The sequence below is a fragment of the Ascaphus truei genome, chromosome 19 (assembly GCF_040206685.1).
Source record: "Ascaphus truei isolate aAscTru1 chromosome 19, aAscTru1.hap1, whole genome shotgun sequence".
NCBI lineage: Eukaryota > Metazoa > Chordata > Amphibia > Anura > Ascaphidae > Ascaphus > Ascaphus truei.
The window spans coordinates 11,965,478-11,983,333 of NC_134501.1; the positions used below are offsets into that span (position 1 = coordinate 11,965,478).

General features: G+C 48.2%; 1 protein-coding gene across 2 annotated transcripts in view; it reads left to right on the plus strand.

Moving 5' to 3' along the window:
- Window positions 1-17,856, plus strand: part of MTSS2 (MTSS I-BAR domain containing 2) — a 67,686-nt gene that overhangs the window by 25,554 nt on the left and 24,276 nt on the right. For both annotated transcript variants that reach the window (XM_075576582.1, XM_075576583.1), the window contains exons 2-6: window positions 8,532-8,593; window positions 11,779-11,852; window positions 12,476-12,560; window positions 14,291-14,382; window positions 17,474-17,548. In XM_075576582.1, the coding sequence (XP_075432697.1) occupies window positions 8,532-8,593; window positions 11,779-11,852; window positions 12,476-12,560; window positions 14,291-14,382; window positions 17,474-17,548 (388 nt within the window). The remainder of the gene's footprint in view (window positions 1-8,531; window positions 8,594-11,778; window positions 11,853-12,475; window positions 12,561-14,290; window positions 14,383-17,473; window positions 17,549-17,856) is intronic.

The window sequence follows — 17,856 nt, forward strand, 5'->3', positions numbered from 1 at the left end:
CCTTAATGATATTACATGATTGTAGAAGGCTGGAATATATTGTTGATAACCTTCCAGAAGTTTGCTGGGTTTGATGTATTTTGGTGAAGATTGTCAGAGTAATATTGTGCTTTTGCATGCCTTGTTTGCCTTGTGCACATGTTCCGCAGGCATCTGTAGTTATTAAGATCCTTGGTAGTGCCAGTTACTTTGTAGCTTTTCCACAAGGCATCCCTCAAACGGTAAAGAGCAATAAGATCAGTTTTAACCCACGGAAGGTGTCCCCCCCCCCGTACCCTTGTTCTATATAGCGGAGCACGGGTATCACAGAGTTTTAAGAACTCTGTTTGGAAATAATCAAGCGCAGAATCGGGGTGAGGTACTGCTGCGGCCAAGTTTATTCGAGCATTTGCCCGTTCTTGGCCGCAGCAGTAGCCTGGCGCGCGCCCGAGGGTGACGGGCGCGCGCCAAAGCAGCGGAAGAGCGCCCTCCGATCGGGGCGCTCTCCCTACCGCTGCCGGGTCCGCCGGGTCCCCCGGAACCCCCTGCCGCCGTCCCGCGATCGCGGGACACCAGGGCTCCCTCGGGGAGCCCTGGACGCGCGTGCAGGGGGGGCAGGCTCCCAAAGACGCGTGACCGCGCGTCTATGACGCGCGGCACGCCGAGGGGCGGCCACTAGCAAGCCGGGAAATCTCCCGGCTTGCGGTACCGGCCACACTTTAATAAAGTGTGTCGGTAGTGTATCAAGTTGATTCTGAACCAAGGGCAGTTGGTAAGATCAGCCAGAAACTGTTGTGGGTTAAAGTTTCTAAATGTTCTAGTGAGGAGAACTTTATGGCTTAATTGGTGTGGTTGATTTTCCTTACACAGTACACCAATGCATGGTCACTAAAAATGTACCAGAGGACTGGATTAATAGTAATGAGTATTAAAAATATGTCCGTGTTGTGAAAGGTTGCGTCCCAGCCTTTGTTTAAAGAAGCCGCAGCATCAGACCCTGGGAAGAATGGAAGAGGCTTTTGCTGTTCTCTGAACCTTCTTTTTATTAGGTATTCCACATTCAGGTGTACAACAACCAGTTCCCCCAGCATGATGTCTCCATACAGAGAGTAGCCAGCAATATATGCATTAGAAAGTTTGCATCCTTTCACTGAAGTTCCACAGACATCCTCATATCACATAGCAGCAATAAGGTGTGCAGAAAGAGAACAACCTCATATCACATAGCAACAACAAGGAGTGCAGCAGCACCAGGGAAAGAAACCCCCTCCCTTTTATTACTGGTTAATTTGGACCAAACCAAATTAAGTATACCACACAGGGGAGTTGTCTCCCAAAACTTACACAATTAGCAAACATAATACACTTCACACAACATATAATTTTCTATAGCAAGCCCCAAAACAGTACCTTTTACAAACATCCCATGCATGTCTTTACTCTGCAAAATAAATGACATTCAGTATCACTTACTTTAATTCCCCCTCCATACCATGGTATAATCCACCCTGGATGTTATGCAGGAAGGAAACGCCCTTTTCCTTTTTAAAAGAGACTGCCCAGGGCTGTGTAACATCAAACTGTGTTTAACACCAACCATACCTGTATTGTACTGACTGACCTCAGGACACCACATTAAAGGTTAGTAAGGTTTCAGATAAAGGAAACAAAAAAATGATCGCTGGGCCCAGCAAAGAAAACAAAAAGAAAGATAGGTGGTGCACTTGATGCCAGAAAGCAAACATGCCTTTAACTTCCACAATAATGCAAGCAGCCCTGTCACACGTGTGCATCATTGTCTCGCTCTGATGAAGTAGCAGATTAGGTGTTTTGATTGTTCTCTCTCTGCATATATAGGCACTCTCATATCATTTGCATACATATGCATTCTGTACTGGTGAATACACCTGTTACCTGTGAGCGTCAGTATTAAGCCTTGCATGGATTTGCAAGATATTATTTTTCCCCACTGAGCAATTTTGATTTTGATTCTCTTACTCTCAAAATGTAGGGGGGAGGGGGGGAAGAAACTTGTATTTGCATGAAACCTGAGTCGTTTTTTCAGAACTAAAGTTTGTAAGGATAAAATTGACGAAAAATGGATTTTTTTGTGGCGATTTAAGACAGAGAAAGCAGAGATTCACATACTGAAATGTAAGCACTCTGGGGTGTAAAATGGGATTGCAATGGAGAAATGTGGATTTTTATGTGTGTGACCCGTTGAAGTATGTGAGACTGCTGATCAATAAATCAATAAGACACAAAATCAGCAGCTGAAACAGACAGATGAAGAATTTGAACTAAAATTGTTGCATTATACAGGTATACATTATATATATATATATATATATATATATATATATATACAGTATATATATACAGTATATATATATATATATATATATACAGTATATATATATATATATATATATATATACAGTATATATATATATATATATATATATATATATATATATAGCAAATGGAAATATTCCTGTATGCTCAATTGCATGTCTTAGACAGGTCTGCAACCCCCCATTCTCCATTATCACCCAGCACACAGCACTTCTACTGCAGCAAGGGATTCTGGGAAATGACATGCAAATGGGCACACAGTGTTGCATTTGCATGTCATTTCCCAGAATCCCTTGCTGCAGTAGAAGTGCTGTGTGCTGTGTGATAATGGGGAAAGACGGGGTTGCAGACCTGTCTAAGACATGCAAATGAGCATACAGGAATATTTCCATTTGCTATATGCTTTGTTGGGGAGGGTTTTTGTCACTTTTTTTACCCACCATAAATAACTTAACTAAGTATATATATATATATATATATATATATATATATATATATATATATATATATATATATATATATATATATGAATATATATATATAATCATACATACATATATAGATATGTATGATGTACTCATACAAGTTATTATACCATTTTTTTATCAGTTTAAATTGGCATATTGCACATAAGCATACAGTTCTTTGATAAGTTTGCATGTTCCAGATATATTAAAAGCATTTTGGCCCATATACACTAAAGGGACTACACTTTAGCCCCCCCTAACTGCCATTCAAAAAAACGGGAGTTAAGGCATGCTAAAAGCTTAGCACCCTTTAGTGAATATGGGCCTTTAACCACCTCCTTCAAAAATAAACATGCTGTATCATATAATTGTACTGATAATCTCTTTACACAAAGTTCAATAGCACAAATATCCTGGTTGTTAGTTTCAGCACTAAGTGACAGGAGAGCGCTTTCCATAGCCGGGTGATGTGTTGGTGCTTGGGATGGGAGCTTGAAGGGCATTGGAGTCAGGTGGGGTTGGATTCAGTGGTGAGCTGTGGGAGTCCTTTAGACAGCTTGGCACACTCAGTTATATGCATTATTACATTAGAGGTTTAGGTCAATGCTCCGGAGCGAGAAGAGTTTCCGGACCCAGTATTGATGTCAGTGGCAGAGGCATTTTATCCAACTAATGCAGTGACCTGGTCATATGGTTAATCACGCTGGCATTTGTTATACAACAATGTCATTTCACCAGGCTTAACCCCTTTGCAACTCGCAAGCAGTGAAGGGGTTAAATGACACTACCACCAATGGTAAAAGGCCAAATAACTTCAATTGCATTGTTGGGTTATAGAACAAGCACTCCTAGAACCAACATGTACTAATGACAGTGTTAGTACCTGAATCTGACACCTATAATGTGTGTGTGTGTGTGTGTGTGTATGTGTGTATGTACTGTATATATATATATATATATATATATATTTGCATATATATGACTATCATATCAGTTGATCACCCAATTATAGGCCACTCATTACTGATGTCCGCAGTCAAATACAACCTACGGGGGATGCCTTTATAGTCATGGGGGGCTACAGAACTTTCTCCTGCTGTCATCACTGCAACCTTTATACGGAGAGACGACAAGGCGACCAGTGTTCCTTTCTCTCTGTTCATCTCCAGTTCACACCGACCTGTTCCTGCGCCCAGACAAAAGCACCGAAAGACAATCTGTCCCACATCCAGGACATTGTAATGTTCCAAACAGATGGACCAATTTCAACAATGCCGGATAGTATTCAACCCCAGTGCAGAACCAGGACCGGACCAATAACACACTGTGTGACTTTTAAGATGCTTAAAGCCTCATAACTTACTAAAGAAAGAAGGCAGGCAACAATTCCAAAGTTGCAGAGATCAGGGATGAATTATACATCTTTTTTTTAGCATAATTTCAGAGGATCTGTTTTTTTTTTAATCAATATGTAGAATTCTGCAGAGTTACAGTGGTGTGTGACACCTAAGTGGGACTGTGCCATGTCTATGTGAGTCTTATCTCTGTTTGACTTAGTCTTGTCTAAGTGGGACAATGCCTCACTTAAATTGGACAAAACCCCACTTAAGTATGACTGTGCGTCTTCGCCCAGGCCATGGTGCCTTCGCCCGCGCTGAGGGGTGCGGAGGCTGTAGGAAAGCGGGTGCTTTCCCTGGCCTTGGTGGACGGAGCGGGGGGGGGGGGCGTTCCTAGGTGCGTCACCGCTCACGTGACCCGCCGCGCCAAGAAATCAGTTTAAAATTATTTATTGTGCAACGCGCGCCCCCTCCTGCCTCCGCCCGCACGGTCTGTGGGCGCGATCACTGCCTTAAGGCAGTCTGATCGCGCCCCGTGTGCACGCCTCCGCGCAGTCCCCCCCACCATGGACTCAGCCTCAGTCGGACCGTGGCTTATCTACAGTAAGTGGAGCTGTGATTGTGTCTTGTTATTCTCTGTTCAGTAGTACTTAACCCTTTATGCCACCCTATTAAACATGTGAGTAAGACAATGACAGATGGCAGCAGTTAAATCTGTCTCATACGAGTTACCGGTGTTATAAAAGGATTAATACTATTTTAACTACCCTTTGTGACCATTACCCTATAAATGCCGGATATAGAGTTAACTTTATGGAATGATAAAAAAAAACACTGCAGAAGTCTAGACATTGAATCAGTTGTACAGGCAGTCCTCGGTTATCCGACACAATGCGCTACTCAAAATGGCGTTGGATAGCGAAACGTTGTAACGCGAAACACGTTTTCCCATGGGAACACTGTTTAAATGAAAGGTTCCGTTCCTGAAGGCATTTTTAATGCTAAAATACACAAAATATTTTACGCAGACAATAAGATATGCAGCACACACATAAATTATATAGTGTCTATACTGTATTATATATATATAATATAAAAATATAATATTATATAGTAAAATATATATTATATACACATAAACAACGTTGCAAAGCGTTGGATAAGCCGTTTTGGCATTGTAAAAATGAACATAGGTATGCATTGCATAGCGTTGGATAAGCCATTCGTTGTAAAGGGAAACGTTGTAAAACGAGGACTGCCTGTACATACATTGCATGTTCACTCTTCACAGATCCTTTATGATGCCGATAATTTTGTGAAAACACTGCCGATAAAGGCTAGAGCCTAGACTAGTCTGGACAGCTGGGGTATCGCTGGGTGACGAAGAGATGTGCTGGATTATGTATAAAACTGAACACATGTCTGCAGTGGCCCTAAAAAAACAAACAAAAAGGTATCACCTGTGGACTGGTATACGGCTCTGTGTGCCGCCAGGGGTTGTAGGTGTCGATTTCGGCTCAGCAAGTAATATGGAACAATATGAAGAGTTAAGGGAGGAGACACTTGATGCATATCCGATTATTGCATGTAATGTAGAAACAAACTCCTGTGGGACAGCTTTCTGCCTCATATGGTGAACTTCTGGGGCTGTGTTGGTACTGGGTAACCAAAGGTGTGTTGCAGATTTGGTTCATTAAAAAGTTGCACACTTTCAAGTTCTTCCTAGATGTACTTTTAGACAAGCCTTCAATTTGACATTTGTTTTTTATTCAGACCAGTGTTTTTCAACCAGGTTCCTAGGAGCACTTGGGTTCCCCGGGCGTCTCTAAAGGGGTCCCTGCAATTTCCTGGTCATTTGAAAATTGTATCAAATACAGAAGAATTTACAATGCATCTGATCTCAGACGCGCTATTAGAGAGGGTTGGGGTTCCTTACAATGCATCTGATCTCAGACGCGCTATTAGAGAGGGTTGGGGTTCCTTACAATGCATCTGATCTCGGACGCGCTATTAGAGAGGGTTGGGGTTCCTTACAATGCATCTGATCTCAGACGCGCTATTAGAGAGGGTTGGGGTTCCTTACAATGCATCTGATCTCAGACGCGCTATTAGAGAGGGTTGGGGTTCCTTACAATGCATCTGATCACAGACGCGCTATTAGAGAGAGTTGGGGTTCCTTACAATGCATCTGATCACAGACGCGCTATTAGAGAGGGTTGGGGTTCCTTGCAATGCATCTGATCACAGACGCGCTATTAGAGAGGGTTGGGGTTCCTTGCAATGCATCTGATCTCAGACAAACTATTAGAGAGGGTTGGGGGTTCCTCAGAATTTCACTTACGGTTCCTTAACCATAAAATGGCTGGAAACCACTGATTCAGACACAGAAGAGGCACGCCATCATACCTCTGTGCCCAGGACATACGTGAAAACGAGCGGTAACTCTCCATGTATTACTGCCTGGTAATACATTTTTATAAATACATGTGCAGTCAGAAGAGTGTACACGGGGCTTCGGAAGCTACTTTCCTTTGATCTCCTCCTTTCCCTCTTTCTTCCCATTTCTTCCTCCCTCTTGTCTTTTTACAGTATTTTATTAATACGCTCCTAATATCTTATAAGAAAAAAAATATCCTTGGTTTTTGGAGTGGAGTCTTTCCAAAAAAACAGAAACTGGGTGACTATAATAAAATACAGTGACGGTCAGCTAGTTCCATCAGAAGCCGGGTTATGAAGCAGCAAGTCTTCTCAGTAGGCGTTGTACAACGGGTGGAACAGAACTGCCTCCGTTGCATTGTCTGTTTTTTTTGGGGTGCTGGGGGGGGTTGGAACTTGTCATTTTTTTTTTTCATTTGTTTAATTTAAAACATAAAACTGTAAATATGAATAAGCGATGAAAGAAAGTCCCACGATAGACAGGTTTGCACCTGGAAATGTTATCACACCCTTGCACGAGAAAGGCATTTCAATCGTTACAAAGACCCAGTGGAACGGCAAAAAGCGCGGGGAAATGAAAGGTGCTGCAGTCCTGGGTTCTGCTCCCCAAACAGAACCCCACGTGTTAAATGAAAAACGATATAGGATCAGATGACGGTCCGGATGCGTGAGAAGCTTTGACCTGGACACTGAGGCTATGTGCAATGTCTTATAAGGACACGATGCTGTTTATGAATATATGCCGTTTGCCCTGTGACTGTGGGACATATTTGTGGAAACTGAGATTATTATTGAGTGGATTAAAATATTACTTTCCTTGAGTGTTTATAGTATCTTGTTTTTTATCTTTCAATTTGCCTGGTGTGTATCCACTTGTGGACCATAATGTTACTTGCCGTGTAGTTAAAACACCCCAATGTTACTGTATTCTATAAATTATTACTTTTCATTATATTAATATTTAGAATAATACATTATTTTTATATAGCACAGTGGTATTTTTCTTAGGGGGAAAGCATCGTAACCCGAAGTAAAGACAAATTAATTGATATCTGAACTACAATAAGTAATTTGGCTTTCAATAAGGAAACGTGTGTATGTATGTGTGTATATATATATATATATATATATATACATACACTCCCAATTAATATTCTTGAGGCAATGAGATAGGCAATGAGATATAGATTGAGAGCGTGTGTTCTGACTGTCACTCTGGCCAATAAGAGCTGTAAATGTTTGTTTTACATAGTTACAGAATTACATAGTAGATGAGATTGAAAAAAACATACGTCCATCAAGTTCAACCTATGCTAAATTTAGACGACAGAAACTTTATCCTATATCCGTACTTACAGTATATTGACCCAGAGGAAGTCAAACACAAAACCCCAGTGACATCATCATCCAATGATATCTCATAAGGGGAAAATAGTGGCAATCAGATTTCTCCCTGGATCGACATACTTCCCAAGTTTACTTATTTGGTGTATCCCTGTATACCTTTCCTTTCTAAAAAGATGTCCAACCTTTTTTTGAACACATCTATTGTATCTGCCATCACAGTCTCCATGGGTAATGAATGCCACATTATAACTGCCCTTACTGTAAAGAACCCTTTCCTTTGTTGCTGGCGAAATCTACTTTCCTCCAACACTAAGGGATCTCCCTGTGTCGTTTGTACTGTCCCTGGGATGAATAGTTCAATTCATGGGAATACATTCTAACGGTCTTATTCTATATCCGGTGAAGGGGCAGTTTTCAACCGAAATTCCCCATTGAAGTCAATGGGAACCGCACGATCGGGCACTGAGGAATATATAGAATCTACCCCTAAAGCTCTGACAATCTTTGCATAAAACTGTGTAACTGATCTCTGTTCCTATGACGTGTGAATATCCTTTCTTCGATATGCGTAGCCTCAGTGACACACTCCTTCTCTCTCTCCCTCTTGCAGAGCTCCTATCCCATCTGGGAGGATTTTAACTCTAAAGCCACAAAGCTTCACTCCCAGCTCAGGTGAGTGGGTATCGGCATGGAAGACTGGTAACTGCGCTCGCCAGCGCTCCAGTGCTGCTTTGCAGTCACGCTGTGACAGTCTGGTCAGTCACCGCTGCTTAGGGGGTGAGTGGGTGGCAGAGGTGCAAAAGGGCGGGAGCGAGTCAGACCGCGCCGGGACTCTACCCAGCCCTGCTCTCAATTCTGTGTGTTTGTGTTAGCGCGTTACAGATACACACACACTCACACACACATACACATACACTCACACACTCACACACACACACACACTCACACACTCACACACTCACATACACACTCACATACACACTCACACACACTCACACACACTCACACACACTCACATACACTCACATACACACACACACACACACACACACTCACACACTCACACACTCACACACTCACACACTCACACACTCACACACACACACACACACACACACACACACACGGCTTGGTTCAATAAAGTGGGAGATATTTATTATAGATTAGGATGATCGATGTTTCGATCCACAACTTGAACCTTTATCAGGATCTCAGGCGAGTGAGTTACGCTGCTTAAGTAGAGCTGAGAGTGGGCGTGTTCACGTGAATTAGACGTGTAATGTGGGCTAATGGCACCAAAGTTTAAATGCGTGATTGCTAAGTCATCGCAACAATAATAAAAGAACACACCGGAAAAGCGCAGTATGGTATATAATGTTGAACGAAGTGTCTTATTCAAGTGCTAAAAGCTGCCTGTCTGTGTTACAAAGAAAGACTAACATTGCCACAAAACTAACTAGCGGACTGTGTAACAAGTACTCAGCCTACTACATATACATATAGCAAACGCAGGATGGTACAATGTTACCGCCAAGCTAAGTGCTGGAATGTAATAGAGAAACACATGGCAGGAGGTAATATAGGCCCCTGAAGTATACAAGTTACAGAATGTGAGAGAGATACATTCATAGCATATTATAAACTCAATAAAACCGGCTCGGATAAGGCGGGGGCCATGGGGCCTTCGTCTGCGCGGAGACGCGCGGAGGCTGTGAGATAAGCGGGGGCTTTCCCTGGTCATGGTGGACGGCCTGTGAGTGGCGTTCCCAGGGCGTCACGCAGCTGGTTCGCCCTCATTGGGCGAACCGCTTACGTGACCGGTCTGTCGCGCCAAAGAAATCAGTTTCAACTGATTTCTTGCGAAACGCGTGCCCCCTCCCTCTTCCGCTCGCCGCACACCAAATGGACGCGAACACTGCCTTAAGGCAGTCTGTTCGCTCAGCGTGCGGACGCCTCCACGCGGTCTGCGGCACCACGGCCCCAGCCTTAGTGTAGCCAGGAAAAATGTAGGTGAAAGATGAAATAAGGCATGATATTAAATAGGGGTTCAGTATAACTTTCTACTGGATACACCTCATAGGTCAACATTGCACTAGAGTATACCACTGGAGATTTGGGCATTGTTAACCAATGAGGTGTACCCAGTAGCCAGAATGCTCTCGCCCTCCCCCCCCCCCTCCCCCCATCCCCTCTCCTGCTTAACAAAACGCTGGCTCCTAACATTTCTGGCTGGCTGCTAAGTATTTCATATTTTGGTCACCCCTGTACTAATGATTTTAGGTAAGAATTTTTTTTTTTATGCAATACGTTTTATAGAAAACAATTCTTTATACGCAGCCCCCAGATCTCCTGGGCACCAGGCATCAGCATGGTCTCTTTGGGACTTTTCGTGCTCTATATAAATGATATGTACAATGCTATATGCACCGTTAGTGCTGTGCGAGACAAATATTATTCAATGGGAAGCTACAAGAATATAATGTATGTACAGTATCAATATTTGCATCTCATCTCTAACTGTCAATTTTCACCAATTTGTGCGTGTCACACTGTATCAACCCCGAGCCAAATATTAACAGGAGAACGGCTCGATCAGCAACTTGGCTAATTACTTATTAGTGTGTGGATTGTATCAATGCAAATATTAAAGCAGCAGTCCAAGCTGCCTTTTTTTCCACCTTTAATATGTGCATCAACACAATCCACACAATGATAAGTAATTAGCAAAGTTGCAGATCGATCCGTTCTTCTGTGATCAATCGGCGAGGATTCTGCTCGGGGGTTCACTAAATGGCTGTCAGTGCAGCAGAAGAGGACCAAAGATGCAAAGTTCTGTGGGGAAGATCATGTGACCAGGCAGTCACTAGATACAATTGGTGCACTGCTAGAGAGAGGGCAGGGCTCAAAAAGAGTGTGCCAGAGCCTGTTTCAGAAGAGGAAGGGGATGTGACTTTTTAATGGTTGCTATAGAAACAAAAAATGCTTGTTACATTATAATACATTAAAAATGTAATTCAGAGTTGTTTAAAATAAAAAGCTAGAAGTATTTTGTCATAGTAAAGAAGTGATTTATTAAAAATAAAAAACATGTAGGATATTGCTTAGTCTCCAGCTTTAAAGGAAAAAAAAGAATACATTTAAAAAAAAACGGTCGATTGGACAGCTGCTTTAACGTCCCGTATTTCTCTCTCACTCCTTTTGTCCGCCATTTATCCGATCCCTTCTGTATCTCTTCTCCCATTTCCAGTCTATCTCCCTTTTTCCTTCAGTTTTTTTCCACTCATATCCCTTTCTCGCTTTCCCTTCATTTGTATCTGTTTGTTTACTCTCTACATTTTCTGCCTTTTTTCTCCTGTACTCCTTCTCTCTCTCTCTCTCTCTCTCTCTCTCTCTCTCTTTGTGTGTCTCTGTGTCTCACTCTCTCTCACGCTCTCTCTATCGTGCTCTCTTTCTCTTTCTCTCTCTCTCTCTGTGTCTCTCTCGCCTCTCTCTGTCTCTCTTGCTCTCTCGCTCTCTCTCTCTTTCTCTCTCTCTCTGTGTCTCTCTCAGTCTTGCTCTCTCTCTCTTTCTCTCTCTCTGTGTCTCTTGCTCTTGTTCTCTCACGCTCTCTCTCGCTCTTGGTCTCTCTCGCTCTTGCTCTCTCTCTTTCTCTCTCTGTGTCTCTCTTGCTCACTCTCTCTCGCGCTTTCTCTCTCGCGCTCTCTCTCTGATTCTCTCTCGCTCTCTCTCGCGCTCTCTCTTTCTCTCTCTCTGTGTCTCTCTTGCTCTTTCTCTCTCTCTCGCACTCTCTCTCTCTGTGTGTCTCTCGCGCTCTCTCTCTCGTGTCTCTGTTTATGATTTCTTTGTTCCTCCCTCAGGACCACAGTGCTGGCTGCTGTCGCCTTTCTCGATGCCTTCCAGAAAGTGGCTGACATGGCGACCAACACCCGAGGTGAGATCCGTGTGACCAGACGAGCGACGGGATGTGCGGTGTGCGGTGTTCGATGTGCAGTGTGCGCTGTGTGATGTGCGGTGTTCGGTGTGTGCTGTGCGCTGTGCGCTGTGTGATGTGCGGTGTTCGGTGTGTGCTGTGCGGTGTGCGCTGTGTGCTGTGCGGTGTGCGATGTGCGGTGTGTGCTGTGCGGTGTGCGCTGTGTGATGTGCGGTGTTCGGTGTGCGCTGTGCGCTGTGTGATGTGCGGTGTGCTATGTGCGGTGTGCGATGGGCGGTGTGCGATGTGAGAGTTCTTGAAAACTCCTGATCACTTCTCTGCCACAGAACGGATTTTAATACAATTTCAGACACATTTATTGTTCATTTGTGATATAGAAGTCGCAACCTGCGGGCGCTTTATCATAGGACACACAACTGATAGAGTGCAGGGAAATTCTGACCCTATGAGAGATTTAATATTCAATCAGAAAGACCCAGTGAAGGGGTAAGCGCTTGGGGGTAGCGTGGTGACATGCCACGGAGACAATATATTAGAAGACATTGCGCCCTTATCAGGAAATATCTTGCTCTTTAAACGCCGTGGCAGGGCTGGTGCTTTAAAGTTTGCCTGTTGCGTTTCAGGTGCGACGCGGGACATTGGATCGGCGCTGACGCGGATGTGTATGAGACATCGGAGCATTGAGAGCAAACTGAGACATTTCACCAAGTTAGTGTTCCCCACACAGCGTCTGACCCCGGCTCTCTCTGCACTATCATAAAGCGGGCATCCCCCCGCAGTGCCCTGTCACTGTGTCCCCCCCTCGCAGTGCCCTGTCACTGTGTCCCCCCCCCCGCAGTGCCCTGTCACTGTGTCCCCCCCCGCAGTGCCCTGTCACTGTGTCCCCCCCCGCAGTGCCCTGTCACTGTGTCCCCCCCCCGCAGTGCCCTGTCACTGTGTCCCCCCCTCGCAGTGCCCTGTCACTGTGTCCCCCCCCCGCAGTGCCCTGTCACTGTGTCCCCCCCCGCAGTGCCCTGTCACTGTGTCCCCCCCCGCAGTGCCCTGTCACTGTGTCCCCCCCCCCGCAGTGCCCTGTCACTGTGTCCCCCCTCGCAGTGCCCTGTCACTGTGTCCCCCCCTCGCAGTGCCCTGTCACTGTGTCCCTCCCCACCCCCCGCAGTGCCCCGTCACTGTGCCCCCCCGCAGTGCCCTGTCACTGTGTGTGTGTCCCCGCAGTGCCCTGTCACTGTGTCCCTCCCCACCCCCCGCAGTGCCCTGTCACTGTGTCCCTCCCCACCCCCTGCAGTGCCCTGTCACTGTGTCCCTCCCCACCCCCTGCAGTGCCCTGTCACTGTGTCCCCCCCCCGCAGTGCCCTGTCACTGTGTCCCCCCCTCGCTGTGCCCTGTCACTGTGTCCCTCCCCACCCCCTGCAGTGCCCTGTCACTGTGTCCCTCCCCACCCCCTGCAGTGCCCTGTCACTGTGTCCCCCCCCCCCCGCAGTGCCCTGTCACTGTGTCCCCCCCTCGCTGTGCCCTGTCACTGTGTCCCTCCCCACCCCCCGCAGTGCCCCGTCACTGTGCCCCCCCCCCACAGTGCCCTGTCACTGTGTGTGTCCCCGCAGTGCCCTGTCACTGTGTCCCTCCCCACCCCCCGCAGTGCCCTGTCACTGTGTCCCTCCCCACCCCCTGCAGTGCCCTGTCACTGTGTGAACTCCCCCCCCCGCAGTGCCCTGTCACTGTGTGAGCTCCTCCCCCCCGCAGTGCCCTGTCACTGTGTGAGCTCCCCCTCCCCCCGCAGTGCCCTGTCACTGAGTGAGCTCCCCCACCCCCCCCGCAGTGCCCTATCATGGTGTGAGCTCCCCCCCCCCCCTGCAGTGCCTTGTCACGGTGTGAGCTCCCCCCCCCGCAGTGCCTTGTCACGGTGTGAGCTCCCCCCCTCCCCCCGCAGTGCCCTGTCACTGTGTGAGCTCCCCCCCCCGCAGTGCCCTGTCACTGAGTGAGCTTCCCCCCTCCCCCTCAGTGCCCTGTCACTGAGTGAGCTTCCCCCCTCCCCCCGCAGTGCCCTGTCACTGAGTGAGCTTCCCCCCTCCCCCCGCAGTGCCCTGTCACGGTGTGAGCCCCCTCCCCCCCCTGCAGTGCCCTGTCACTGTGTGAGCTCCCCCCCCCTGCAGTGCCCTGTCACTGTGTGAGCTCCCCCCCCCGCAGTGCCCTGTCACTGAGTGAGCTTCCCCCCTCCCCCCGCAGTGCGCTGTCACTGAGTGAGCTTCCTCCCTCCCCCCGCAGTGCCCTGTCACTGAGTGAGCTTCCCCCCTCCCCCCGCAGTGCCCTGTCACTGTGTGAGCTCCCCCCCCCCCTGCAGTACCTTGTCACGGTGTGAGCTTCCCCCCCCACCCGCACGGAGACCCTGGCACAGTATTAACTAGTTTACGTCCCTCACTTCCCCCTCTCTGTCTCCGCAGCGCTCTCGTGGAGAGTTTAATAAACCCTCTCCAGGAGCGAATAGAGGACTGGAAAAAGACCGCAAATACACTGGACAAAGAGCATGCACGAGGTATGAAGACCAAGCAGCTGGTGTATGTCTCCATCCTGCACCCTCCCCATGTACATCACCTTCCCAAGAGCAGTGTCTCCATCCTGCACCCTCCCCACGTACATCACCTTCCCAAGAGCAGTGTCTCCACCCTGCACCCTCCCCACGTACATCACTTTCCCCAGAGCAGTGTCTCCATCCTGCACCCTCCCCACGTACATCACCTTCCCAAGAGCAGTGTCTCCATCCTGCACCCTCCCCACGTACATCACCTTCCCAAGAGCAGTGTCTCCATCCCTGCACCCTCCCCATGTGCATCACCTTCCCAAGAGCAGTGTCTCCACCCTGCACCCTCCCCACGTACATCACCTTCCCCAGAGCAGTGTCTCCATCCTGCACCCTCCCCACGTACATCACCTTCCCCAGAGCAGTGTCTCCATCCTGCACCCTCCCCACGTACCTCACCTTCCCAAGAGCAGTGTCTCCATCCCTGCACCCTCCCCATGCACCTCACCTTCCCAAGAGCAGTGTCTCCATCCTGCACCCTCCCCATGTACATCACCTTCCCAAGAGCAGTGTCTCCATCCCTGCACCCTCCCCACGTACCTCACCTTCCCAAGAGCAGTGTCTCCATCCTGCACCCTCCCCATGTACCTCACCTTCCCAAGGGCAGTGTCTCCACCCTGCACCCTCCCCATGTACATCACCTTCCCAAGAGCAGTGTCTCCATCCTGCACCCTCCCCATGTACATCACCTTCCCAAGAGCAGTGTCTCCATCCTGCACCCTCCCCATGTACCTCACCTTCCCAAGAGCAGTGTCTCCATCCTGCACCCTCCCCATGTACATCACCTTCCAGGGAGCAGTGTCTCCATCCTGCACCCTCCCCATGTACATCACCTTCCCAAGAGCAGTGTTTCTATCCTGCCCCCTCCCCATGTACATCACCTTCCCAAGAGCAGTGTCTCCATCCCTGCACCCTCCCCATGTACATCACCTTCCCAAGAGCAGTGTCTCCATCCCTGCACCCTCCCCATGTACATCACCTTCCCAAGAGCAGTGTCTCCATCCTGCACCCTCCCCATGTACATTACCTTCCCAAGAGCAGTGTCTCCATCCCTGCACCCTCCCCATGTACATCACCTTCCCAAGAGCAGTGTCTCCATCCTGCACCCTCCCCATGTACCTCACCTTCCCAAGGGCAGTGTCTCCATCATGCACCCTCCCCATGTACATCACCTTCCCAAGAGCAGTGTCTCCATCCTGCACCCTCCCCATGTACCTCACCTTCCCAAGAGCAGTGTCTCCATCCTGCACCCTCCCCATGTACATCACCTTCCCAAGAGCAGTGTCTCCATCCTGCACCCTCCCCATGTACATCACCTTCCCAAGAGCAGTGTCTCCATCCTGCACCCTCCCCATGTACATCACCTTCCCAAGAGCAGTGTCTCTATCCTGCACCCTCCCCATGTACATCACCTTCCCAAGAGCAGTGTCTCCATCCTGCACCCTCCCCATGTACATCACCTTCCCAAGAGCAGTGTCTCCATCCCTGCACCCTCCCCATGTACCTCATCTTCCCAAGAGCAGTGTCTCCATCCTGCACCCTCCCCATGTACATCACCTTCCCCAAAGCAGTGTCTCCATCCTGCACCCTCCCCATGTACATCACCTTCCCCAGAGCAGTGTCTCTATCTCTGCACCCTCCCCATGTACATCACCTTCCCAAGAGCAGTGTCTCCATCCTGCACCCTCCCCATGTACATCACTTTCCCCAAGAGCAGTGTCTCCATCCTGCACCCTCCCCATGTACATCACTTTCCCCAAGAGCAGTGTCTCCATCCTGCACCCTCCCCATGTATCTCACCTTCCCAAGAGCAGTGTCTCCATCCTGCACCCTCCCCATGTACATCACCTTCCCCAGAGCAGTGTCTCCATCCTGCACCCTCCCCATGTACCTCACCTTCCAAGAGCAGTGTCTCCATCCTGCACCCTCCCCATGTACCTCACCTTCCCAAGAGCAGTGTCTCCATCCTGCACCCTCTCCATGTACATCACTTTCCCCAAGAGCAGTGTCTCCATCCTGCACCCTCCCCATGTACATCACCTTCCCAAGAGCTGTGTCTCCATCCTGCACCCTCCCCATGTACATCACCTTCACAAGAGCAGTGTCTCCATCCTGCACCCTCCCCATGTACATCACCTTCCCAAGAGCAGTGTCTCCATCCCTGCACCCTCCCCATGTACATCACCTTCCCAAGAGCAGTGTCTCCATCCTGCACCCTCCCCATGTACCTCACCTTCCCAAGAGCAGTGTCTCCATCCTGCACCCTCCCCATGTACATCACCTTCCCAAGAGCAGTGTCTCCATCCTGCATCCTCCCCATGTACATCACCTTCCCAAGAGCAGTGTCTCCATCCCTGCACCCTCCCCATGTACATCACCTTCCCAAGAGCAGTGTCTCCATCCCTGGACCCTCCCCATGTACATCACCTTCCCAAGAGCACTGTCTCCATCCTGCACCCTCCCCATGTACATCACCTTCCCCAGAGCAGTGTCTCCATCCTGCACCCCTCCCCATGTACATCACCTTCCCAAGAGCAGTGTCTCCATCCTGCACCCTCCCCATGTACCTCACCTTCCCAAGAGCAGTGTCTCCATTCCTGCACCCTCCCCATGTACATCACCTTCCCAAGAGCAGCTGATACCACTTTACCCCAGACTCTCTTGGAGATGATACCGGCCGTGTCGTCCCAAAGGCAGCAGCCGAAGGGTAGCCAAAGGGTGTCAGCAGATGTTACAGCTACTCTGCACAATCCGAAATACATCAACCTTCTCATCCCCCTGTTCCCGATGTTTTTCTACTTACCCTTCCTTTTAGATTGTAAGCTCCTTGGGGCAGGTCCTTCCTTACAGTGGGGGCTAAGGCTTGTTATGTTATTATTTTTCGCCCTTGTCTCATTATAAATAAATTATAATACTAATACTACCTGCCCCAGATAAATGGTCTTCCATACACCTCCCTCCTCCCGTTTCTCTCAACAATGCAACATTATCTTCCTCCAGATTGTCCGGTCCTTCTATATTTCAAATACGGTCTCTCTCCCTGCAGAGTACAAACGCGCTCGTCACGAGATCAAGAAGAAGTCCTCAGACACACTGAAGCTGCAGAAGAAAGCTCGCAAAGGTGTGTCCCTCGTCCCCGAACTTCCTTCCTCACAGACTCCCCATGCCCAGTCACAACCACACGTAGCGATTGGAGCACCATCAATAGCACTAGCCTGTGGCATTAACCATGTCGAGTAATCGGCAGAACCCGGGAGTCCCGTAGAGGCATTCTGCAGAGTACCTCGTGTGTTGTTCGTTGTTTACTAGGTGGGATCTCTTGCCTGGGGGTCTCTGGAGTTGACCCACGTTGATTTCAGCTGCGGAGACCTCCTGCTTCCTGACATACTTACATCGGTAGGCAATGGTGCTTTAATCACCGAGAGCAAT